At 44.0% G+C, this 26,736-nt stretch overlaps 2 protein-coding genes across 3 annotated transcripts; both read right to left on the minus strand.

Annotated features, from left to right (window-relative positions):
* Positions 1-26: 26 nt before the first annotated feature.
* Positions 27-11,203, minus strand: CFAP157 (cilia and flagella associated protein 157). The gene is made up of 9 exons (XM_075260836.1): positions 11,045-11,203; positions 6,714-6,985; positions 5,996-6,149; positions 5,305-5,572; positions 4,450-4,580; positions 4,013-4,163; positions 1,213-1,394; positions 414-585; positions 27-325 (listed from the first exon to the last, which is right to left on the minus strand). Exons 1-9 carry the CDS (start codon positions 11,188-11,190, stop codon positions 224-226), a joined length of 1,578 nt encoding a protein of 525 aa, XP_075116937.1. The 5' UTR covers positions 11,191-11,203; the 3' UTR covers positions 27-223.
* On the minus strand, positions 6,925-25,622 carry CERCAM (cerebral endothelial cell adhesion molecule). 2 transcript variants are annotated; one of them, XM_075260835.1, is made up of 13 exons: positions 25,418-25,622; positions 24,010-24,120; positions 22,141-22,258; positions 21,149-21,283; positions 20,615-20,819; positions 20,410-20,529; positions 20,177-20,253; positions 19,652-19,758; positions 18,300-18,432; positions 16,948-17,075; positions 16,002-16,205; positions 15,658-15,903; positions 6,925-6,985 (listed from the first exon to the last, which is right to left on the minus strand). In XM_075260835.1, the coding sequence occupies exons 1-12, from the start codon at positions 25,612-25,614 to the stop codon at positions 15,666-15,668; spliced, it is 1,773 nt and encodes a 590-aa protein (XP_075116936.1). In that variant the 5' UTR covers positions 25,615-25,622; the 3' UTR covers positions 6,925-6,985; positions 15,658-15,665. The 2 variants fall into 2 exon arrangements, with proteins under 2 accessions (XP_075116936.1, XP_075116935.1); XM_075260834.1 differs by lacking the exon at positions 6,925-6,985 and having other exon boundaries at positions 15,527-15,903.
* Between the last annotated feature and the right edge of the window lie 1,114 nt (positions 25,623-26,736).

Below are 26,736 nucleotides of genomic sequence, written 5' to 3' on the forward strand. Positions count from 1 at the left end.
TTGGTGTTTTGTCTTTCTCTGGTTCACTATTGTCTTAGAGTTACATGCCATAGGCATGTGTCCCCCTCCTGTAATATACCATCACTCAAGGAAGATGACATGGAGTGGGGAAAAGATGGTTAATGACTCCTATGAGTGGGCGCTTTAAGTATGCGAAAGACCCCGTTCATTCTTTATTCTAGTTATTTACAGCCTGTACGTTCTATTGTATTTAGATGCAGTTTCATTTAGCCATCAGTAAGCCATTGCCAGTCGATGTTGAGGAGATTCCTGGTAACGGTTTTTGTTTCGGTAGTTTTCCATCTTGGTTTAGGGTCATCAGGTCCTGAAAGTACAAGAGGAAAGGTATAGGACATATAGAATGCATGAATAGAGGGTGCAAATACATTCCTGACCCCCTAGTGGAGACTTACCTTTGCTAGGGCAGGGTTTGCTTGTACTGGACCAAGCTTTGTGGTTCTGGACAACATCCCGATCTTGCTGAGTATGGCATTGGAGACGTCTTGTCTTGGCACCAGCCCCAGATCTCCCATGCGATAATGTGGGATAACACCAGGGCCTTTCAGGGTAGGGGAGACTGACTGCCTGGAGAGGAAATCACACTAATTCAGCTGTATATTTAAGGAGTTTTCCAGGACATTAATACTGATCACCTATCCATAGGACCGGTCATCAATATCTGATCATGGGATCAGACACCTAGACCAGACATCCTCCATATGAATGAAGTGGTAATCATGCGTGCACTGCCCCTCCATTCAATTCTATGAGACTACTAAATATCATCAACACTGCTTCTTTTCATCAGTCTGTTAGAACTGACCCTCAACAATTGGGCCACTACGGATCAGACACTTATTCCTCCTGCAGTGGGTAAAGAGATAAGTTCAATTCATTGTACCAGCCCTTTAAGTGCCCAATTAATGGGTTCTCTGCTTTGGACAATCATATTGTTAAAAGGGTCCCCTGTGGAGAAACTATTCACAAGGACTCCCAGTGATCAGCTGAAGCCTTTGCCAGAACCCCGCTGCATATGTTCAATTTCTCTGCAGTGCCACCACTGGAAGAATGAAGCTTTACTACGGTAAGTTTTCACTGAATTCAATGGTTGTGTACTGTATATGGATGGACTCCAAAGTGAGAGACATACTTTATAGCTGGAGCAACATACCCCAAGTTAAAGCATATAATTTCTTAATAATCTTCATGTACCTTTTGGGTGGTGTATAATGATCCTCCTCATAGTGAGTATCTCTGCTCTGGAATTCATGTAAGGCCGGTCCCAGACCTAGAGCGGCTGCACTGTTCAGTAGCACCAGGAGGTTGTGCAGCATCTGGTTCCGTCTTGCTAGGAATTCAATGTCTTTATCGTCTTCCTTGTCACTTGACTTCTCCTGCACATACACAGACAACTTCAGTGTGTACATATGTGTATACTGGCATTATATGCTCACAGTTGTCAGACAAATACCACATAGTCCATTAGAATACAGAATTGCTCTTGAGAATGGTTATAATGGCTATATATTTTTCCAAAAACCGCTCAGACCCCAAACAAGTATATAGAAAAGGAATGGAAAAACACTTTAGTTGGCTGCTACGGATAAATCCCCGACTGAAGAGGATGAGATATGTAGCAATGGTAAATAAAAACTTTCCAGCGCCAAAAAATATTTAAATAAAACTTGACTTTTACTTCATACAACTAAAATTGTAAATACAATGGATCCATATGAAATACAAATAAGAATAGCTTACGCGTTTCGGGGCTTACGAAACATGCCCCTTACTCATAGCCTGCTACTCAAAAAATGAAAGCATCTTAAATAATCAGATAGCTCCACCCACATGTGGGCTGAATTCCAACCAACATATACTGAAAGGATACAAAAACCCAGGTATTGCCATACCACAAGTAAAGCATTTTAGACAAGGCATTGATTAATAATGAACAAACAATGATCCATGAAAAGGGAATATATTAGACTTACCCAAACTATGCGAAAAAATGTGTGCAGCATGAAACTAGACATTCGGATATAGAGATGCACATTCAATGTAACTACGTGCCTACGTCATGTGGTGCGTACTGAAGATCACGTGATGGCAAATCACATGACGAATCATATGATGTATCTCGGCACGGACTCCCATGTAGACTCAAATGGATTCGAGCCAAATCCAATGCAACATGAGACATATGTTAATAAATTAAAGTCAAATCCTGTTTAATGTTTAAACCTACAGGTACCCTGGTATTCAGCTTCCAGATCCAGAAGGCTTCCTGTTTGAGTAGAAGCTTTCTTCGATCACCACCTCTCTTCGGCGCTGAAATATGTTGAATTGCATAAAAAGCAAAAGATGAGGTATCCCCCTTATGGTGAGAAATGAAATGACGTGATACATTTGACATATTGTCAGATTGTGATTTTGAACAATCCGCCAAATGTTCAGATATTCTAATTTTAACTTGGCGGATTGTGCACCCAACATAAATAAATTATTTATGTTGGGTGCACAATCCGCCAAGTTAAAATTAGAATATCTGAACATTTGGCGGATTGTTCAAAATCACAATCTGACAATATGTCAAATGTATCACGTCATTTCATTTCTCACCATAAGGGGGATACCTCATCTTTTGCTTTTTATGCAATTCAACATATTTCAGCGCCGAAGAGAGGTGGTGATCGAAGAAAGCTTCTACTCAAACAGGAAGCCTTCTGGATCTGGAAGCTGAATACCAGGGTACCTGTAGGTTTAAACATTAAACAGGATTTGACTTTAATTTATTAACATATGTCTCATGTTGCATTGGATTTGGCTCGAATCCATTTGAGTCTACATGGGAGTCCGTGCCGAGATACATCATATGATTCGTCATGTGATTTGCCATCACGTGATCTTCAGTACGCACCACATGACGTAGGCACGTAGTTACATTGAATGTGCATCTCTATATCCGAATGTCTAGTTTCATGCTGCACACATTTTTTCGCATAGTTTGGGTAAGTCTAATATATTCCCTTTTCATGGATCATTGTTTGTTCATTATTAATCAATGCCTTGTCTAAAATGCTTTACTTGTGGTATGGCAATACCTGGGTTTTTGTATCCTTTCAGTATATGTTGGTTGGAATTCAGCCCACATGTGGGTGGAGCTATCTGATTATTTAAGATGCTTTCATTTTTTGAGTAGCAGGCTATGAGTAAGGGGCATGTTTCGTAAGCCCCGAAACGCGTAAGCTATTCTTATTTGTATTTCATATGGATCCATTGTATTTACAATTTTAGTTGTATGAAGTAAAAGTCAAGTTTTATTTAAATATTTTTTGGCGCTGGAAAGTTTTTATTTACCATTGTTATAATGGCTATATCTGCCTTACATAGTGCACATTAAAATAGTTGGGCATGTGTGTAATATGTAGGTGCCCTGAGACCACTAAAGGTCTCACCAATAGCAATCTCAAACGAGGACCACCTCTATAACATCCATGTGCCCTAATTGGTCTGCCTTCTACCCCACAACCCTTCTGCTCTACTCACTGACATGGTGTAATATTGATAGAACCAGAGAGCAGTCCTGAGGAATCTGATCTCCTTGAGCCTGCTCTTTCTTACTACCCACACCACTCACAAATTATAAAGGTGTATTCACACAGTGTGGTTGAGTCCTACAATTACTGCACAGCTGAAACCCACGTTTGCCACATTTCCATAGACTGCAGTAAAGCTGTCCATCTTTTCACATATGGCAAAAACTACAGCACAGCCACTACATGTGAATGCACGCTGAAGGGTCAGTATCATTGAAGTGTCAGAAGTATTGATCAGTAGCCCATAAAAGGGTAACCCTGCCTCTCACAGGTCAAAAGGAGTCCAGTGATGGGTAGAGGTCTCGCCACGTGAACCTCCATTGAACATCTGATATGTCATTGTTTACCACACCACTATCACTCTGTGTGAACTCAGCCTTATAATGTTTCCAATGATGTCTGGTGAAGTTTCATACCATGAGCATGTCCTTCAGAGAAGATGCTGCCTGACTTAAGACTTTCTCCACGGATTGCCTCTTCTTCACCTCGTCTTCTAGCTCTCTGTTTGCTTTGTTCATCCCTGACATCAGTCTCTGCACCTCTTCGTCTAGGAATGTAATTCTCTGCCTAAAGAAAATATATTCCCTATTACCTTTCTCTCGTGTAATACTACTTAGGGGCAGAATGCCCTGTCAGACAATAATCCACTTCCATTACCCCATCCTCTTTTTTACTGGTCGTGAGTTACCAGGGTCAGATGGAAGGAAGTAACACATGACCAGTATCAGACTGCACAAAGGGATGATTTTTAGTCTGTAAACATGGAGACACACAGATTGACATAGGAGCTGTATTACAGCAATACAAAAAACACACTTTTATTGCTGCAGATTAGCATTTTCATGGGCCTCACCTAAGTGCTTGTGCTTCCTCTTGAAGAGACTGATGCTCCGTGTGCAGATGATGCAGCTCCTGCTCCGTCTGGACAGCTAGGTCTAGCATTTCCTGCTGCTGCTGACATTTTTCGGTCAGCATACGGATCACCTGTCACACGGATATAACAGACTCATTAGTATAAGATCCATCTGGGTGTCAGATGGCTGCCTCTGTGTGCTGCTGCATCTTTCCACATCGAATGTCAGAACATGCATGCCCCCTTAAACCCACTGCTGAATGTCTCAGCTGCTACAGCTATCTATGCATGGTAAAAATGATCATAGTATTATAGTCCTTAACCCCTGTATATCTAGGACATGAGTCAGGTGTTGGGATAATACTGTCCCACATCATAAAGGCTGCCATTTTCCCTTTTTTGTATTGTACTACCATTTTGCATTGAGTTTTGGCCTTTTGGAGGGGCAGTTTCCAGCCTCCTAATTCACAGAAGCAACTTGTGCCGCATATATCATTGAGTTATTGATATCTGCCGTGTCCCTTCTTCCAGCTGACCCAGCTATAGACAGAATCCCTCCAGGCAAAGCTGGGAATTTGCATTAAAAAGCATCAGAATTCTGGTTAAATTGAATCAAAATAAATTGGTGTGCTTGCCAAGTGTATTACACTCTTTCTGTATCCTAGTGTGATATGTTATGATTCTGAGAAAACCTGGAGAGTTTCTGCACATACACGGCAACTCTTTCCCCTCCCCTTCTACTAAGAATGGGGCACTGTGTTTCTATGGGGTTGATGGAGTTCCCATTGTTTGGACCACTATACTGTAAAAGTCACTGACCATTAAACCTCCCAGGAGATCCGGTGGGTAGTTTACCTTCTGGTTGCTGAGGTTGTTTTTCACAAACTCCTTCTCATTGTCCTCCAGCATCTCCAGCTGTTTCCTCAGCTCCGATTCCTGTTCCTTCAGCTGATCGTTCTCATCGATGAGCTCTAAGCTCTTCTCTGACATTTTGGCAAGCTGGGAACTGATGGCTGCATTCTCCCGGATTGCACGCTTTGTGGTCTCCGCCATCTGATCATTGGATACTCTGCGGAATTCAGCTGCTACGGTGTTGACCTTCTGCACCATCTCTTTCTTCAACCTGAGGAGATAGCTGTAACAGGCCATGCATCCCAAACGTTCTTACTGAATACCGATGTGCCTAACATCAAGGGCGTTAGAGGGTTTTTCCACTATTTGGCATCTATTTTTCAAATAATTTTAAGATCATGTTATTCTCTTCTGCTGATGTTGGCAGAAAGAAGGGTCAGGCATGTTGGATTTGACTTTGCCCAAGCCTTTCATGAGACATAAGAAGCCAATGAGGGGAGACCCACACACTTATATGTTGTACAATTTCTTTTACTCCCTGATTGGTACTGAGCTGTTTAGTTGGGGCAATTTCACCCACAGTGTTAGGAAATCTGACTGATGCCATGGTACACTTTACTTGTATTCTTAGCTTGGCATGCATTGAAGCCTACCACGTAAGGATGAACAATACCCCTTGTTACAGAGCACTGACCTGTCCTTGTCCAGCACTGCCTTCTTCTCCAACTTGTACATCATGTCTTTGTGTTCTTCCTCCTGTTTTCTTAACTTCTCCTCTAATGCAGCAAACTTGGCCATCAGGCCCTCCTTCTGCACCCTGAATTCTTCCAAGGAGGCCAGTTTACCCGCTGGCAATAAGGGAAACAGTAGGTCAATTAAATCAGACCCAGGGGAACATTTACCTAGGCCACTGTAGTCATTTGTGGCACCGATGCACTGACAAAAATTGCTAAAATACACTTGGCAGGTAGGTATGTATATTGAAGGGAGTATGACTACAGGATCAGACTACACAGGGTTTGTAGTCTGTTACTCTGGAGATGTACACTATCTGTAATGTTGGAGAGCTGTAATGGAGAGCTGCTATGAAGGGCTGTCTCCCATTAGTGAGGCTCATTCATATGCCTGGCGGCCATGTAATACTGTACTAAATTTCTATTTCAGTGAGATATCTGACTGGGCGTAGTTTTCCCTGCCAAAATTAGCTCTTTTCCAGGAATGCCAGCAGTAGGCCTCAGGGTAACCGAGACCATATTGTGAAATGTAACAACCCTTTTAAGAGTAAAGCTGAAAAAAAATAACCTGATGCAGTTATACCCAATAAATTTGTTGGCTACAAAAGAGCTTGCCACCTGTACCCTTGTTCTTTGTGATCCTTTTTTGTGAATGTCTGTTTGGTACCCAGGCATTACCTAACAGCATGTTCTCTGACGTGACTCTGTCCTTGGTCTCCTGGAACTCATGCCTCATCTGTGCCAGCTGCGTCTCATACGCATCCTTCTCCGCATCCTTGGCCTGCTGCAGCCCGGCCAGCTGGTCATTGAGGTCGGCTATTTCATCGATGCGCTGGTTCAGGGTGCGCTTGAGAAATGACACAATCTCCTTCTTGTCACTAGAAAGCTGGTCAAACTGCGCCTGGAAAAAGCTCTCCTTGGCACAGATTTCATCCCATTTCTTTTGGTATCTGAAGGGAAAATTGAGACAGTCAATACATTTCACAAATATGAATCTCATGTCCATATCTCTCTATATTATAAAAATGAATTCTTGTCTGTCTGTCTGTCTGTTCTCTAATGCGAACCAAACGACTGGACCGATCTTCACCAAATTTGGTACAGAGATACTTCAGCTATCCGGGAAGGTTTAAGATGAGACTCCAACTCGCTCGGACGTACCGTTGCTGAGATACAGCATTCCAAACACACTGCCCCCCCCCCCCCCCCCTCCTCAGCCAATACAAACCTGCAAGTCTTTCACTCATATTCCAACTGCAATACACACGGTCACTCCACATGCACAATACAACACTGATATCCAAACTGAGATACACACATCAGAGGATTAGATACACAAATCAGCACACAGTATCACACGCCACAGGATTAGATACACGGGTCTGCACACAGTCCCACACACCAGAGGATTAAATACGCACTTCTGCACACAGTTCCACACACTGAAGGATTTGATACGTGCGTCTGCACAGAGTACCACATGCCGAAGGATTAGATACAGGCGTCTACACACAGTTCCACACTCCAGAGGATTAGATACGCATGTCTACACACAGTACCACACGGGGAGGAATAGATACGCACATCTGCACACAGTACCACATGCCGGGGGATTGGATACGCACGTCTACACACAGTTCCACACGCCGTAGGATTAGATACGCGCCTCTTCACACAATACCACACGGGAGGATTAGATACACGTGTCTTCACACAGTACCACATGCCGTAGGATTAGATACGCGCATCTACACACAGTTCCACACTCCAGAGGATTAGATACGCGCGTCTGCACACATTTGTACACGCCATAGGATTAGATACACACGTCTGCACAAAGTACCACATGCAGTAGGATTAGATACACGCGTCTACACACAGTTCCACACTCCAGAGGATTAGATACACGCGTCTGCACACAGTCCCACATGCCATAGGATTAGATACGCGCGTCTACACACAGTCCCACATGCCATAGGATTAGATACACGCGTCTGCACACAGTACCACATGCCGTAGGATTAGATACGCACATCTACACGTAGTACCACACTCCAGAGGATTAGATACGCGCGTCTGCACACAGTCCCACATGCCGTAGGATTAGATACGCGCGTCTACACACAGTACCACATGCCGTAGGATTAGATACGCGTGTCTGCACACAGTACCACATGCCGTAGGATTAGATACAGGTGTCTACACACAGTTCCACACTCCAGAGGATTAGATACGCGCGTCTGCACACAGTTGTACACGCCATAGGATTAGATCAGGGGTAGGGAACGTACAGCTCTCCAGCTGTTGCAAAACTACAACTCCCAGCATGCATACTGGCTCTGGTGTTCTGGGAACTCCCATGGAAGTGAATGGAGCATGCTGGGAGTTGTTTCACAGCAGCTGGAGAGCCAAAGGTTCCCTACCCCTGGATTAGATAAACGTGTCTGCACACAGTACCACATGCAGTAGGATTAGATACGCACGACTACACATAGTTCCACACGGCGAAGGATTAGATACGCGCCTCTTCACACAATACCACACAGGGGAGGATTAGATACACGTGTCTTCACACAGTTGTACATGCCATAGGATTAGTTACACACGTCTGCACACAGTACCACATTCCGTAGGATTAGATACGCGCGTCTACACACAGTTCCACACTCCAGAGGATTAGATACGCGCACCTGCACACATTTGTACACGCCATAGGATTAGATACACACGTCTGCACAGAGTACCACATGCCGTTGGATTAGATACACGCGTCTACAAACAGTTCCACACTCCAGAGGATTAGATACACGCGTCTGCACACAGTACCACATGCCGTAGGATTAGATACGCGCGTCTACACACAGTTCCACACTCCAGAGGATTAGATACGCACGTCTGCACACAGTTGTACACGCCACAGGATTAGATACGCGTGTCTACACATAGTTCCACACGCTGAAGGATTAGATACGCACCTCTTCACACAATACCACACAGGGGAGGATTAGATACGTGTGTGTGCACACAGTACCACACTTTGGAGGATTAGATACATGCCTCTGCACACAGTACTACAAGCCAGAGAATTAGATACGCGTCTCAGCACACAATATCACACGGGGGAGGATTATATACGCACGTCTGCACACAGTACCACATGCTGTAGGATTAGATACGCGCGTATACACACAGTTCCACACGCCGTAGGATTAGATACGCGCCTCTTCACACAATACCACACAGGGGAGGTTTAGATACACGTGTCTTCACACAGTTGTACACGCCGTAGGATTAGATACGCGTGTCTGCACACAGTACCACATGCCGTAGGATTAGATACGTGCGTCTACACACAGTTCCACACGCCGTAGGATTAGATACGCGCCTCTTCACACAATACCACACAGGTGAGGATTAAATACGCGCGTCTGCACACAGTACCACACGCCAGAGTATTAGATAAGCGCGTCTGCACACAGTACCAAATTCCGTAGGATTAGATACGCGCGTCTGCACACAGTACCACACCAACAAGGATTGGACACTTGCATCTAAACACAGTACTACACAGGGAAGGATTAGATACAGCTTTACTCCAGGTATCCATAACAACTGATCACAGGTTTTTCACTGACATCCAAAATGAGATCCACATAATCACATGACGCTTATGGACATACACACAAACCACATACAAGATACACCAGTGCAAAACTGGACAATTCTTATGGGGCCACTACACAAACATAAAATGTAATATACCCGTGCGAAGCCGGGTCCTCCCTCTAGTACTGTATATATGTAGATATAGACAATAGAAGACGGCATTCTCAGGATGCCCAGTTTTTATCTAGCAATGCCATTTTGACCACTGCAAGAGTGCTTTAAAAGGGGTTTTCTGCGGCGTATTGGTGACCCATCCTGGGTCAGGTCATCAATATATATGTTTGACACCCTGAACCCGTACAGATCAGCTGGGTTAAGAGGTGCAATCTCTTCACTTATTACACAGAACAGCGCCATACATATTATAGAGGTTGTACTTGCATGGGACTGAGCAGCTGCTGTACCTTGTGACCAATGAACATGAAGTCATTGGCTCAGCGAAGAGGCCACAATGATTGTGAGTGCCGCAGCCTCTTCAAACAGCTAAGGATAGATCAACTATGTTATAATCCTGGACAACCCCAAGTAGTGTTCCAACCTAATACACCTGTCATGATCTACTGGTTATATGTTAGGTTGTGGGGGGGGGCACTCTCTAAAGACCACCCCTTGAGCCCGTGACAATGCTGCTGCTATGACACTATTGTGTCTTGACTGATTCCATCACTGCCATGTAGAATGAATTGAGTAGCAGCTCCGAACTGATGCCCTGCTGCACCTGTGGAGGACCCCTATGATCTGACATCACGTGGTGGTAAATATTTTTGGCTGGTATACCCCTTTAAGAGTGCTATACTTAAAGAAGTAGTCCCATCTTATAAAGTGATGCACAGGCCAGCTCTATGACTGGAGGAGGTCTGAGCTCTGGGCCCGGCATCAGTCCTGAGAATGAAGCAGCTACAGCTCCTTTTCCCTGCATGGTGGCGCCACCCAGGGCACTGCAACTGGCCCTATTCATTTGGATGTAAATGTGCCAAAGTTCCCTGCACAGCCAGGAGTGCCGCAATACAAGGACAAAAAGAAATCTAGCCCTGCGCCCCCTTTCATTCTCAGGATTGATGGAGAGGGGTCTCACAAATCAGACCCCCCCCCCCCCCCCCATCATAATGTGATGTCATATCTGAGTAATCATGATGTCTATGGGCTGGTGAATTTTATATACTGTTATAACTGTATAAATAATAAAGTTATAAATAAAGTTATACAAAAAAAATTAAAAATGAACAAACCAGGGCCTGGTAGTATCGTTTGTTTCAAGTAACTTTATTTATAAAGAGTATATAAGGAGTACACAGCAGCTGCTTCAGTGCTGGGACATGTAGTACCCCACATGCTGTGCTCACCTCTCCAGGCGGCCCTCCAGGTCCCGGATCTGCAGCTCGTAGTGCTCCTTGCTCTCCTCAGACACGGGTTCCGCCTTGGGCCTGTCCGCCGGTTTCTCCTTCTTACCGGAGGCGCTTCCTTTCCCCTTCTTCTTCTTGGGCGGCATCTTGACTTTCCGGGAGATCAGAGGCGCTGTCACCAAGTGCGGCGTCCTGTTGCTAAGCAACCACGACGGCCTGTCCCACCTCCCACTACACGCCCATTGGGAGGGAGCGCCTCATAGCCACACCCACTCAGTAGTCTCGCTCACACGTGGGCGTGTCCTAACGCTACAGAATGCCAGGCTGGCAGCGGGACACGTGGGTTCGATTCCCCTGGTGAAATCCTAAAAATTGTGACTAATACGTCTGAAATTCTAGCTGTATCTGCACAGCAGTGACGTATCCAGCCTGATTGTACAGAATGTATGATCATAGTGCGATATGTAAGGCAAGGACATGTTCACATGGTGCGTTTTTGATGCAGATTTTTGGGACGTTTTCCTATCTGATAACAAAATACAGCTAAGGCTGTGGAAAAAAGCACAAAGGAAAATTTGCTTTGTATTTTTGTCTACCCTGTATAAAAATTTTTTCGGAAAACCAAGTGATTTTGTAGGTAAAATGAACATGTTCCGTTGTTTTCCCAGAATGTGAGGATATAATGAAGGCTAAGGCCACACCTTCAGAGTTTGCAGCAGGTCAGAAACTGAGAGAATCGCCATGGTCACCCCGCTGTGTATTATAGTAGCAGGAAAGTGAAAGGGATTTCCAGCATCTTCATCTGCAGGTTTTGAACCCCCAACAGGTCAATTTCTTGCTGTGGGTTTGGCGCATTTTTTTAACCTTTGCAATACACAGGGGCGGACTTGTCACTTCAGGGACATTATACTCCCTCTTTACTTGAACTATTCCCATTTGCAGGTAAAAAAATTTTTTTTAAAAAAAATCACCCTATACACAGTATCATTCCCATTTTTATCCCCACCCCCAGTCTATTACCCCAGTTTTTGTTTTTTTTGTTCCCCCACAGTATATTGCCCCCTTTTTTATTATTCCAACAGGTAGTGGCCAATATTTTACTAACCCGTCCTTCCTTCTGTCCAGACCCCCTCCACTTTGGCCTCCATAGGGAACCCCACATTACATCGGTCACCCCCCTAAAGACTATTTGATGCATTTCTGCAATGTGTGGCCTCAGTCTGTGGGAGCTTGTGCTTCATTGAATTAAAAGGGGCTGATCTGCAATACCAGGCTTGACCTGTGATCATGTGTGGCGCTGTTTTGTTTGCCTCCCCTACCTGTGTCAGCAGACGCGGCGCTCAAGTCCACCTTGTTATATATAACCGCATGGCTCTTCATCGGTTCTTCCTTGGCATGGTCTCCCAATTAGTAAATCTCTCCCTACAGCACATGCCATATCTACAGCCAAGCACAGCTCTGGAGGAATGGAATGCGTCCAGATTTATGATCTGCTTTAATTAGTACATAATTAATGTAAACCATAATTAACGGTCGTCACAGCGGGTCCGTTCCTAGGCAATGTGCCTGATAGCAAGAAACATACAACCTCAGCACAATTGTTTTCACTTTTAACTTCTTGACATTTTGACTTTCACAAAAGAATAATCTGCCATTAATATTTCTATAGAATAGCGCCACCCTTGTTCAGTGGCTGTGACTGGTACTGCCGTCTATGAAAAGAATAGACCAAACCTTAGAAAACAATGATAAAAGCGATTGATGAAGCAAAGCCAAGTGCTCAGCTATCCCTTGCAGCTCCACAATGTAGCGTGCATGCGTGACCATTGACCCATTTAACTGGGGTTCCAGTGGTGAGACCCCCACCAATCATACATCCCATGGAGAATATTTTTTATCACTGTGGTCTAGTACCGGAATCAAGAGTCAGATTATCAGATATTCTGCATTATTAGATTTCAGATTAAAGGAATTTACCATAGTAATAGATTTTCTGTTAATATTTTATTTTGGAATTGTAAATTTTATATAAATTATAATCCAGAATATTTCATAATTTGGCACCTATTCTTTTGCATTGATGCTGGATTAAAGGAATTTTCCATAATAAAAATATAAGTTCTCCTATGATCAGACTAAAACAAGAAACCGGTTCTTTTATATAAACTTTATTTATAAGGGCATATCACAAACCTGAGATGTTACATAAAACCAGTGAATTTGTACTGAAAGATGCAGTTGTCACTGCCAGCAATGAATAATTAAAGGATTGTCCAGGGTAAGAAAAATGTTCTCCCCAAAGAGTGCTACCCCTGTCTACAGGTTGTGTGTGGTATTGTACATTGGTTCCTTTGAAGTCAACGGGACTAAACTGCAATACCACATACAACCTGTTAACAGCTGTGGCGCTATTTTTGGTAGAAATCCTGTGTACAACCCCTTTACAGTCATAAATATGATTGTCACATCTGCACATTTCTATTTTACAGTTCAGTATTGACTGTATCATGTTATAGATTAACAGTGAACAAATGTATCAGAGATTAAATCAGCACCATGCAAGTCAGTGGTCTCCAAACTGTGGATCTCCAGCTGTTACTAAACTACAACTCCCAGCATGCCCTGACAGCCTGCAGAAGTAAGGGCAAGTTGGAGGTTGTAGATTTGCAACAGTTAGAAAGCCACAAGTTGGAGATCACTAATAAAAGTAATACTGTAGTGATTGTAGATTAAGAACAATCACTAGTTCCTCTGTTATTACTCCTGGAAATTTAGGAATAAAGTGAAACGCCACAACACAAAGTTATAAAAAAAAGATGCTCCAGACCTGTCACTTCATGAGGGATACCAGTATTTGCTAAAACATGTCAGTCTAAGTAAATACCTACATCCCCAGTAACATCTTGTGATATAACTCTGTGTTGTACTGCTCATTTGTTATTCCTCCTGGTCATTTATAGACACCTGCTTTCTACTAGTCTGGGTTTGTGTCACTAAACGGTCTGACATTGATCAGACTGTTGTAGGGACTCGCCTCTTTGACAAGAGGAATAAAAAGGCCATTCATACATTTCCAGGAGGAATAAATGAGGAACAGCACAACCTAAAGTTCTAAGAAAAGATTCTCCAGACTCGTATTTATTGTAAGTATTTGCTAAAATAAAGTAATGGCTGACAAATTTTCCTAGATACATTTGGGAAGGGTGGGAATTCATTATTGTATAAATAGAGAAAATTGCCATTCAGGAATCAGGAAAAGTTGGGTGACATGCCCACTGAGTGCTGGGGGAATTACCACAGTCTATGTTGGTGTCACCCAGCTTTCCCAGAAACAGATATAACTATAAAAAGATCCCTCAATCTTACCCAAACATGTTTATAGAAAATGTTCCTGTTAGATCCTTTGAGCTGAATACAGCTAGAAAGCTCAGTAAGCTAATGCGATAAAGCCCCTTCCCCATATACAAAACTCCCCTCACCCATATAGAATACATGTCCTATGTACAGTAATGCTACAGTGAATCTTGTAAACAGTTAAACTCCAGTAACATTGATTTTTCTGGCTCCCTCCAAGCTGACTTCCTCCTGGTAAGTGGTACTTACCGCCTGCGTGCCCACCCCACTCCAGAGCAGTCTCTGGTGACATCACACTGATGGTACAGGACAGCTACAGCCCATCACTGGCCTCAGCGCCACTGAGGTAAACAATTGACTGCAGCGGTCACATGTCATTGATGTGACATCACTGCGACAGTCCTGACAACAAACTGGCAGGGAGCAGTGGAGACTGAATGCTGAAGCAGCAGGGGATTCAGGAGGTAAGTACCACTCTTAACCCCCTAGGATGCCAATAAGGAGTTCAAGGAGTTTTCCAGGATTTTTATATTGACAATGTGTGTTCCCCCCAAAACCAGCTGATTACAGGGCAGCAGCACACTGTCATGTCACCATACATAGTGTAGCAGCTGTGTCTGGTATCACAATTCAGTGAGCTGCAAAGGGACAACTTTATGGATTAATGTGACATCAATGTCAGTAACATGAAGCTGTAGAGGTTACACATATAACAGGGCACTTTTCACCAGCTAGTGAACAGGGGAAGCCATGCCTGTCCATGTGTTGTGTCTGGTATTGCAGCTCAGCCCCCTTTTAGGGAATCCTGTTAAAAGCTGCAATACCACGCATAAACTGCAGACAGCTGTGGCACTGTTTTTGGAAGGGAACAGCCATATTTATGTAATATTGCACATTTAGGCCAAAAAGGTAATCTCACTGATAAATTTTAGAGGAGAGGAACTTGACTGTCAGCAGGATGGCGGATACAGTGGGTAACCTACCATAACCCCATATTATACAAGTGACAATTTGTTATATGAGTAAATGAGCCGATCTTAGGGAAACCTGACAGATTATGTATTAGAGGACATCATACATTCAGTTCTATTAACCATTGCCCAGATGTTGAATAGTAATTAAAATAAGGTATCTGTTCTTATCTACAGGATTGTGGTGATGGTGGCCAACATGGCGCCGAGCCCTGTGCCAGCAGGGGAGCAACAATGTGAAAACTGCTGTGATTCTCCAATGTAGAAGCTCTTAGTGTCATAGTTCACCTTCAGGATCACAGCTCATCCCGTGTTGTAGGATGCAGTCCATGATGTAGATTCCCTCGAGAGTCCTTGAGGGTCTTCTGTGATCCACTCCAGTCTGTCCGTACGTTGTCATCATCCCAGAGGGTGGACGTCTCAGTGTCACTTAACCAGCTAGGGTCTCCGGTGTAATGAGTGGGGTAAACCAGAAGAGGATGCACAGAGAAAACCTTCAGATCTCGTGTGGGAAAATGACTTTTATATTCCTCACTGTAAAAAGTGGTGAAAAGACATACCAGATATTAATGGTGAACGGACACAGAAGATATGAAGGGTATAAAATAGAAACCAGCAGAAGTGGCACATACTTTGGATGTGTGTCTGACATAATGGGCAGGAACTCGTCTACGGGGAGCATCTTGGTAAGGGGCTCCGCATTCAGCAGCTTCTGGGCCCCTTGCAAGGAGATCATATAACACAGGGTCCAATAGGAGTAATCGGCTTCAACTAGGTTCTTCACATTCTCTACTGGCTTCTCAGGATCGGTGGTCACTTGCTTCCTTCCAATGTATCTGCAACAACCAAAATAGTGAGATCTTACCCACAAATACCAAAGTGCCATATAAGTAAAGGGGTTTTCTGGCCCCAACATCGTTCTTTTTTATACTGATGACCTATCCAGACCAGACACCAGTTAGCCAATTCCCATTTAAGTAACAGCCTCAGAGCTGCAGCTCCATCCATTCTATAATGGTGGCACTACAGCTCTACACATATATTGAACAGAAACAGAGCAGCTTCCTGCCCCACCCACAACAGAGGATTCTGTCGCCCAGAGCAGCTGATCAGTGCAGGGTCTAGGTGTTGGACCACTACAACTCAGATGGTGCCGATGGCCTGTCCTTAGAAAATGCTGTTGGGAACCAAACCACTCCTCCTCAATTGTGCATTCCCAACTAAGATATCTATATGTCAGTCCCTCCTGATATACAGTAAGTATCTTATTGATGCATGTCCTACCTCTGGGTCCCACACCTATCTCTAGAACATGGGTCCTTCGATTTTATTCTGCCTGGCGAGGCGACTATCCAGGGCTGAATTCACATGAAGAATGAATGGTGAGGTGGCTGAATATGTACACAGCTCTCACCATTCACTTCTATGGGTGACATAGAAACAGCCGAAAAGGGTGCCCCATTCCTGGAGATTGATACAGGCCACAAAAGGTAGAATACGCATCAGTCAGACATTTATGGCATATCCTGTGGAAGTCATAGGTGCGAATGTTCAAGCTATAATACGCTGCTGCCTTACATCACATCCCATTCAAGCTCAGCGTTGTGGATGTCATTTAGAAGACGTATCATCTTTCGCTTAAAATAGGATTCAAAGCGTACGTCATCCTCGAACACCAGAGTGACCCCCAGCTGCCGATCCACTACCTGAAATATAGACACAACACAATTTATTACAAGATGGTACAAATAAGGTCACTATCGTCCAGTGTAGAATCATACGCTTTGTATGTGATGCTAAAAGGAGCGGTGGGTGTGAGGTGACAACTGCTCGGAATTCTTTATTAGCTCAGATACGTGGTTGTCACTTGTCAAGCCAATTCAGCTGCTGCTCTGACTAACATGAAAACCCTTGTCCTATAAGAAGTATAATCATGCGGCTGCTGCTCATTCAGGTGACCTCATGGACGGGGTTTCTCACTTAGGACCCCTCCTCTATGAGACAGAGTATAGGGGCACTCCTCAGGATCACCTGTCTGATAGACAGATTGGCATTTATTTGAATGGCCGCCGCTATATTGCCCCTGCAGCAGCTGGCTTAGAAGCCAAACCTGCTGTCATACAATTATTTGCTGGTAATAGAAAATAACCCAATTTTCAAGGTGGGATTGGCTTTGTGAGACAGTCCCTTTAAATATGCCCCCGAAACAGCAAATGAGTGGGGCAACAAATTATCTTTCTCTATTGAAAGATGTGGTGTAAAAGCAGATGTCTCTGCTGAGTAAAACAAGCAGCTCCCTAAATTGTTTGGGTGGTAGTTCAGTGGTTGTAAACAGCCCACCCACAATTAAAGGGGCTGTCCAGTGAGGCTTATTGATTGAGGAGTACCAGCAGAGGATCTGGGAAGCCTAGGAACAACTTCAGCAGGGAATTGGTAAGGTGAGTAATGTTTTTTTTTTTAAAACCTATTGTGCCCCTTCTCCAAAAATTGTATCCAACCCCTGTATTAAAAGGGGTTATATGGGCAGATATGCAGAATGTGCGTACACCAACTATACATACCATCCTTGCATCATGACAATTCTTAGGTTTGCAAGGCACTGCAGGCAGACTATACATCACTGCTATTGCTGCTGACAGTCTGACTCAGATCTGCTCTATGTACAAGCAGCAAGAGTAGAGCTTGGTTGGTCACATGACCCAGAATCAGTTCACCAGCTGCCTACTCTGGCCCCTGCAGCAAGTGACAAATATAAGAACTGGTGCAATATGGGGACTGTATGTACATTAGCAAGTGTATTCAAACTGGTAGTGCAAAAACATGTATTTGCCCACATAACCACTTTAAGTGCGTCTGCCATGCACCTGTACTTTATAGCACACATGCTATAATAAAAGCACAAAGAGCATATTTCTCAGAAGAGACTTTACCTCTTGCCAGATTTTATAATGGCTGAGGAAACAGCCCACCTCTCCTTTTGTGAGGGTCCGACCAGAGAATGGATCGTAGAATCCAGGCAGAAGATTCACACCCAAACGCTTTATGTCGCTGCTGTTGAGAGCTCTAAGAGTGATAAGACAAAGATGCTGCATTATAATGAAACATACAATATTAATAGATATCCTCCACTGATGTGAAGCAATGTCTGTGTGTTAGTTCTTTAGGCATGTGGATGATCTCAGCTTGATTGCTACATTGTGACATTACATTGCACCAGATCTACAAACCTAAATGGTCCTGCTGTCTGATCTGATGAGTAGAGCAGGTTGTACTCCGCTCCACTGACAGGTCTCACAGCATCCATCCCTCTTCCTCCCCCTTCCTGGTCCAACTCATGTTCCCCCTGGGATATCTTATCTGTTGTACAATACACAGCCCAGCTGCTGCAGAACCTGATGGATTGATGCGAAGCTCTGCTCTTTCCTTACCAGACAGGTTGTGCAGCAGCTGCCAATACTCTTAGGAGACTGAAGGGGACCATTATATATATATATATATATATATATATATATATATATAGTTCAGGAAACCTGGTGATTTCCAATATTAATGGAAATTTACCATTGACATGTCTGTAAATAATAGCTCTATAATCCCATTCTGACCATCATAGTGATAGGCGGAGCTTCTTAGAGGCACTGCTTATCTCTTCCAGTAATAGCACCTTTCTGTCACAGATCACTTTTGCAGGGGTGAGTTCTAAAGAAGTTCTTCAGCTGCTGCAGAACATCATAAAACACACCTCAGCTGCTGCAGAGCATCGTAATACAAACTTTAGCTGCTGCAGATCATTACAAAACATACCTCAGTTGTTGCAGAAGATCATAATACACACCACAGCTGCTGCAGAACATCATAATACACACCACAGCTGCTGCAGAACATTATAATGCACACCTCATCTAATTCAGAGCATGACAAAATATACCACAGCTGCTGCAAAACATCATTATACACACCTCAGCAGCTACAGAACATGACAAAACACACCTCATCATAATATAGATTAATGACTGTCTGGAATCTCTCTACTCTACACAAGAGGTTCTGCAGCAACATACTATAAGGAATGATGTACCCTCTGTGATACATTATTACAAACATTAGTTTGTCAGAGTCATTAAAGTTCAGTGATCTTAATTTACAGTCATGGGTGCAGTATCTATACGTTATCTCTTATTACCCTATATATATATGCATTTTATTATTTGTCCCCCCCCCCCTCTGCTATTTCATGTCTTATTACTGAAGCATAGTCAGCTGGATGCAATAAAACATTTACCTTCCATCCACTGCATCCAGAACACGGCAAGATATTTCTTGTTCATACAGAGACTGTAGCATTCTTTCACGACGTTCAGGGCGGCGAATAAGATTTATGAGGAATACCTAGAGCAAACATTAAAAAGCCAGATTGATACAGATGTGGAATGGCCATAGACAGCGGGATCATTTGGAACATTTCACTCTCTTAAGAATGAATCTAGAACACACTTGAAGGTTATGGCTCTGTTATAAAGCCAGAAGTTCCCTGTATAAGAATGGACAACATAAACCATCAATGGAGGGAGCTAACAATCTTAGGGTAATGTACTTCATTATTGTGCTTAATGTATACACAGTATACAGTATGCCCCCCCTACTGGTGGCCGCAGGCAGACACAATTTTAAGATATTCATATTTTAACTTAACTTATTCAATATGCAAGGCTGAGAAAAAAATTTCATTTCAGACATGCTTGTAGAATATGAGGTTATCTAACTGAAAGTGTATGATGTAAACCTGGTAACACCTCCTGTAACTAACCTCATCAAATCCCATCTTGTCTGGATGCTTTTCTGGTGGGGATAGATACTGAGAAGCAGTGAATGGGAAGCCTTCCACTGTAAGAGAGAAACAATGAGGTTCTTATTGATCACATTAACTTTACAGGACAAGTATTTACTTCTGAAGGTGACCAGTGTCTGCGGACACATCCCTTATATCTTGGCCAAGCTAAGGCAGTTGCATAGGTTTTCCTAAATCAGATCAACACTCACCCATGGCTTCTAACGTAAGATGTACAAAATTTAGCTGGTCATCCTCCAGTTCATGGTGCGGTAGTGGTGGCACATTGATATAACCAAAGTGATGGTCATTGCATACATATCCTTGTACTCCTGAGACAAAGAGCAAGTTACGTACAACCACTGCAAACAGTCACACTGTAGTCAGAAGAAGAGTCGGGCATCTCTGTATACATACCTGACGCTAAACATGAGTATGCAAAAACAATTACGTCATCAAAGGTCCAGGTGTAATTGGGATGAGGGGGGAAAAATGCCAATTTGTTGCTCTCTTCCTTGTGCAAGTCTATCAAGATGGTGGAGTGTACCATAGGGACAGGGAAGCAGCCGATTCGCTGGCGGTTCCTTGTGGGGTAATAATCAGGTGTCCGGCGATAGAAGCCCTGACAACGAGAGGCTGGAGAATTACTAACAACATCAATTTTGGAAAGCTAACTGTAAAAGGCTTTGTCTAATTATAGGACAGGGGTCTGGGCCACAAGATATGTGGTAAACAGGATTTTGCCAGTGGAAGACGTAGCCGATTGGTCATTTTCCCTACATGTAACTTATGGATAGATCGGTTGTTTTCGAGTAAGAGCCAATAGTGGCCATCAACTATCAATCATAGAGGGGGGCCGTGATTGCTGATTCCTCCTTTATGATGTCCACATGCACTAATAAGGGAAGGGCTCATCAAGATGTGAAAACATTAGCCTTATGGGTCACATACCTGCGGAGTTATCCCACACCAGAAGTTAGAGAATCCAGTCTGGGAATCCAACATTGGCGCTACCAAGGTCTTATTCACTGCCATGAGCAACTGCACCGTCTGAATGTTGGTCAAGACGTTGTCCGCATCTGTGTACTGTAACATTACAGGGTTAGACTAGTGTATTGGAGTCAAGCCTTCATCTCCAGCACTGTATAGACAGCAACAGAAAAACTTGGTAATGTCAAACATTCTTATAATGCACACTAATGGGTTAATTCCATGTATATTGCTGTAAATAAGAAGTGTAGAATTGGTGCATTGTGAAGAATGTGCTGACCATAAGGATCAGTAACAATATACAGACACCGCTCACCCTTATTATTTCTAACAGAAGGGTCATAAAGGGCTAGTCACATCTTAGAAAGTGATGACCAAACCTAAGATATGCCAATACTTTATCATCGGTGGGGGGCCCAGAGCATGGAAAGAAGGGGACGTAGTGATGATTCTATGCTGTGGCTACTTCAAGATACCTGGCTATGCACAGAACTGTGGCCAGCCCCATTTACTGCAAGTGGCTGGGGAGACATTGTGCAGGAAAAGACTGAAGGGTCTGAATACTGAATCAGTGCAGGGACTCCCCCTTATTTTTAGGATCTGTGGTGGTCATAAAGTGATAGTATATTTTATTAACATGTCACTTTATAAGTTGGAATACCTCTATATAGATCACTCACATATTCCTGTCTATCTTTGCAGCTTGCCCTTGTAAACTCTATTAATAGGGTCAATGGAAAACATGGACTGTATATGGATGTCATCCATGTGCCAGCCATTCCGTTTTCCATGGACGCGCAGATGACTACGCTCGTGTGCATAGGGCCTTAACTTGCCATGGGAGAGCTTTGTGTTACACAATGAATTTATAACAGCAGGAAACATATAACCCCAAAGCTCAGTTCCCCACTAGCTTCTGTACCATATCAGGTGTTGGTGATCCTCAGCCTTACCAGAATGTAGTCAGCCTTCTTTTCTCTAGCATAGTCCAAAGCCTCCTGTCTGAGCTTCATCACGTGTTCATGACGCTCTTTGGGCCACTCTTTTGGACCAGTCTCTTCAGGATACCATCTGTAGACCAAGGAGTAGATACAAGACTGAATGTGTGCCCTATTCACACTCTAATGCTCCAGGGGTCATCCAAATAACGCCACCAAACAGTGATCAGAACAAAAGTAAAAGACACTAATGGTGCATTCACAAGGAGGAATATAGCGCAAATTCTTAGGAGATCTACGGGGAGGTTTTTTTCCCGCACGGATTCATGCCAAAATCCCCCGTGGAATCTGCACCATTTTCCTCCGTGTGAATGCACTCTAAGGGTATGTTCACACGGAGGAAAAGGTCACGGAAACCTTTCCCACCGTGTGAACATTCTGCGCTGATTGCCGCGCCGGAATGCCGTTGCATCGGCTTTCCGTCATGGCATCCGGCTCCTGCGTAGGCCCGAATGAATGGGCTTAAGCTGGAGCGTGTTTCGAGCTGTGGACGGAATCCGTGGCAATATATGGCATGTCACTTATTTTTTCCACTACTAGCTAGCGGAAAAAAGAAGCGAGCGGTTGCCACTGAAGTCAATGGGATCCGTTTTTTTTTTTATATGTGGATTGTGAGCCTCACAATGTACATTTTTCCCTATCAGTATGTCTTTTTGGAATATGGGATGGAAATCCATGCAAACACGGGGAGAACATACAAACTCCTTGCAGATGGTTTTATGCCCTTGGCAGGATTTGAACACCAGGACTCCAGCGCTGCAAGGCTGCAGTGCTAACCACTGAGCCCCTCAGTGTGGCCCCTCAATGGGATCCGTTTTTGGTAGCGGAGTTTGAGGCAGATTCCGTGTAAAAATCCGCTGCCAAAAAACTCCATGTGAACATACCCTTAGGCTAAGGCCCCACGGACCGGAAACGCAGCACTAAAGCGCTGCGGGAACAACCGCGGTGTGAACACATCGCGGTTGTTCCCGCAGCGCTTTCAACAGAAAATTCAGTTTTCCTCCACGGACCTTTCGTTACAATTATGTCTATGGGGAAGCCGACGGCGTTTCCGTAGATGTAATTGATATGCTGCGATTTTCAATGCCGCAACGGTTTTAGAAATCGCAGCGTGTTTGCGCTGCGATTTTTTTTTTTCCGCAAAGTGCGGATGGGATTCGCATGAATCCCATCCACTTTGCAAGTACTGTAAAACGCCACGATTTTTCCCGGCCCCGGCCTATGGCAGATTTTATTATGCCCTGTACGCCATTTTTCTTACATACAAGGCATAAAAATTAGCTAATTTGTTACCCAAATCAGATTTTCATGCACAAGATTTGCAATGTTTTCTTTTTTGCACTAATTTCCCGAATGGGGGCATGGTGAGGACATGCAGGAGTAAGGGTCATTATGAAGACTAACATTGATAACACCAAATCCTCCTAAATCCCCCCCAATAATTTAGCAAGGTTCAGAATGACAAGAAAGACAGTATACACAACAGTAGCTGAAAACAAAAAGTTTAGAACATCACTTAGAAAACTGAGTGGACTGGAAATATAGTCACTGTCATACAGCTTTTCTAGAGTCCTGATAGGAAGTGATATGCCTTCTGCTCCCATAAGTGGGCAGGTTTTCCATTCAGATGCACTGGGTTACCCAGCTTTTTAAGAAACAGATACTGTATAATAAGAAACTACTTTAGTACTTGGAATATGACAACTCAAGGGGGTAAATTCTTTACGAGGAAGGAATGTGGAGATTCCTTGCTCAGTTTTATGGCTAACTATGTCACTTATCTGCCTGCGGAGGATGTAACAGGTTAGGGCGTGAAGATGTTACCTGGGCACTTCATGTGCTCTCCAGACCACAGAGTGATACAGCAGGTGTACCGACTCCAGCCATTGCTGCAGTACATCCTTAGTCGTGTCCTCATTGTGGTCTGTCGCACACCTGAGCAAAGACAAAAAAAAAAAAAAAAACAACAAGAATTTATAGATAAAATCTGCAGCTCCTCTCCAGTCATTCAGTTCCTGGGAAAGCTGGGTGATCATCAATATCCCTATCGTAAAAACTGCACCCTGTTTCTCTCTGGCTGGAGTGAGACTACAACTCTTCTGTGATCCTAAAGATGCTGCGACCATGGAAAAATAAAACACTATCTAATTTTTTGGTAACAAACTCATGGTTGCAGAATCCTGGAGGGTCACAACGTGATTCTACTCTCTTATATAAAGTAGGAGCTGCACGGCGACAAAAAGGTCGCATGAATAAAACAGTTTGCTACTTACTGTCACGTGACCTTTTTTAGGGCTATTATTAGGGTTACATGGCGACTTTGGCTGCAACTCCAGTCACGTGACCAAAGAACAGCGTGTCGTCCCACAATCCCTTCAGTAATGCAAGTGCGATCCCAAGGGTGCTGAGACTTCTAGTCGCAAAATAATCCAGCAATGCTCAGACTATTTGTGATTAGAAGTCGCAGTACTTTCAGGTTTACAAGACGACACTATCCACGTATATTAGTGAAGGTTGTCACAGGGCAACATGGCGATGGGAATTGTGGCCAAAGTCGCCATGTTGCCCTAGCCTCAAAACATGTCGTAGACATGTCACATGCAACTTCCATTGAAGTCTATGGTAAACAAGTTACATCCTACAGCCTGCGACCAAGATCTAACAGGTTTGTATTTTCTAAGACAGTCCCATGATGTCGCAATACAATAGATTGAAATTTTTGTTGTGAGACAAACGTAACCCTAGTGTAAGTGAAAGAGCGGCCATGTAGCCCCGGGCCGCAGGCAAATCACGCACAATCTATCACTCGTCTGTGCCATGCCGTCCTATGACAGACCAGAAGAGCGGAACAGCCTGGTGCTTATGTGTCCTAAATCGTACCCCAAAATTAGCGGACATGAGCAGAGCCCAAGACACTCCATTGACTATAATGGAGTCCAATGTTTGTTCATCAGATATCCGTTTGTTTTTTTTTAATTGCAATCGCCAAAAAGTCGGTCTGCAGCACATTTGCATCCACTAATTTCTGGCATAGCTGTGAACCGGGCCTTACATTGAAGTCTATGATCACAACCATTTTGGATTGTTGGTGACCGCTGCCTCCTCGCCACAATGACAACCATTAAATGCAATGCGACCATAGTTGTCAGACAATCCCAAAAATATCAAAAGAGAGCAAAATGAAGCATATGCCAGGTACCCCAGTAACAGCAGCCCCCTAGACCTCGCTCACCAGATGGAGATCCTGTCCTTGGGGTAGTTCAGCCTCTCTAGCGCCCCCAGGCTGTAGGGCAGCGCATGTGCGGCGTTCCGAGCCAGAAGTGCTATGACCAGGGATGGAGGTGAGGAGTCCTGACCGGGCACCGGATCCTGAGCCGAGGCCAACAGCAGGCCCGGCAGGAGAAGCAGCAGCAACACGGCAGGGGCCATGCAGGAACACCGGGGAGGACGTGTCAGAGGAGGGGAGGCCATGAGCAGGCGGGGAGTGACGGAGAGGAGGGGAAAGGGGGCTCAGGGAGGGGGTGATGGAGGCCAGAGCTTTCACTTTACCTCAGACACATCTGTGCCTTCCCTGTAATGTCCGCTCTCCAGGACCTCTGCCTCATGGACTTTTTAGGAAACTCTCATTCCGTCACATTGTCTTGGAAACAATCTTGGATCCATTCCCTGCTTGCTCGACGTTTTCCAGTCACTCATGTCCTTATACCTCAGTTTTATCCATTTCTGATTCTTGGAAAGCTGGGTGGCAGCCAAAATGACCTACATTGCCACTTACACAACTTTCCTAGACTCCTGAATGGCAAAGTGCAGTGTGAACTGTGCAAGTGTGAGGAAAGTAAGGATCTGTTCACACAGGTTTGATTTGACATGGATGGTCGCAGATTCATGTCCAACCTATGGGTATGTTCACGTGGAGGATTTTCGGTATCCAAAAAAAACGTGTCTAGCTGGTCACATCTTTCGTCTTGACATTGAAAAATAAAGTGGCGTGCCTATCCTGGCCACGGCAGAATGGCTGTTAGAGCGGTGCAGTCCATTCATCCCATGGCTTGAGGTTGATCTGCGAGACGTCTGCACCACAATCCCGAAATCCATCTTAATGTTTTTTGCCACTGGTCCCACGGGGGGATATGACACATATTTGTGACGAAGAATAAGCCGCAAAATCTGTTCTGAAATCCTCTGTGTGAATGTAAGGTCCATGATGGCGACCTAACAATTCTTCCCCGCCTTATCGTTCCTGTCCGACATCTATGGTGGCTGAATCGCTAGAGTGCCATATTGTTGGCGATTTTTATCTCACCCCGCCGGACCTTCTTATTATTATTAAGACTGTTGTTCTACACAGTGCTGGCCCCATTGACACTATGTCCATTGTACTGGTCTTTCAAAGGACCAGAACAACGGACATACTGACCACCACCAACAGTGCCCCGCAGACCGTGTTGACTAAAATAGGATCCTTCCAGTGTTTTTTTTTTTCTTTTCAAAAAAATAAAACTATCGGATGGGAAAGTTGGACTTGCAGCACTTTTTCGTCTGCTGTTTTTC

Source organism: Leptodactylus fuscus, chromosome 11 (genome assembly GCF_031893055.1).
Source record: "Leptodactylus fuscus isolate aLepFus1 chromosome 11, aLepFus1.hap2, whole genome shotgun sequence".
Taxonomy (NCBI): domain Eukaryota; kingdom Metazoa; phylum Chordata; class Amphibia; order Anura; family Leptodactylidae; genus Leptodactylus; species Leptodactylus fuscus.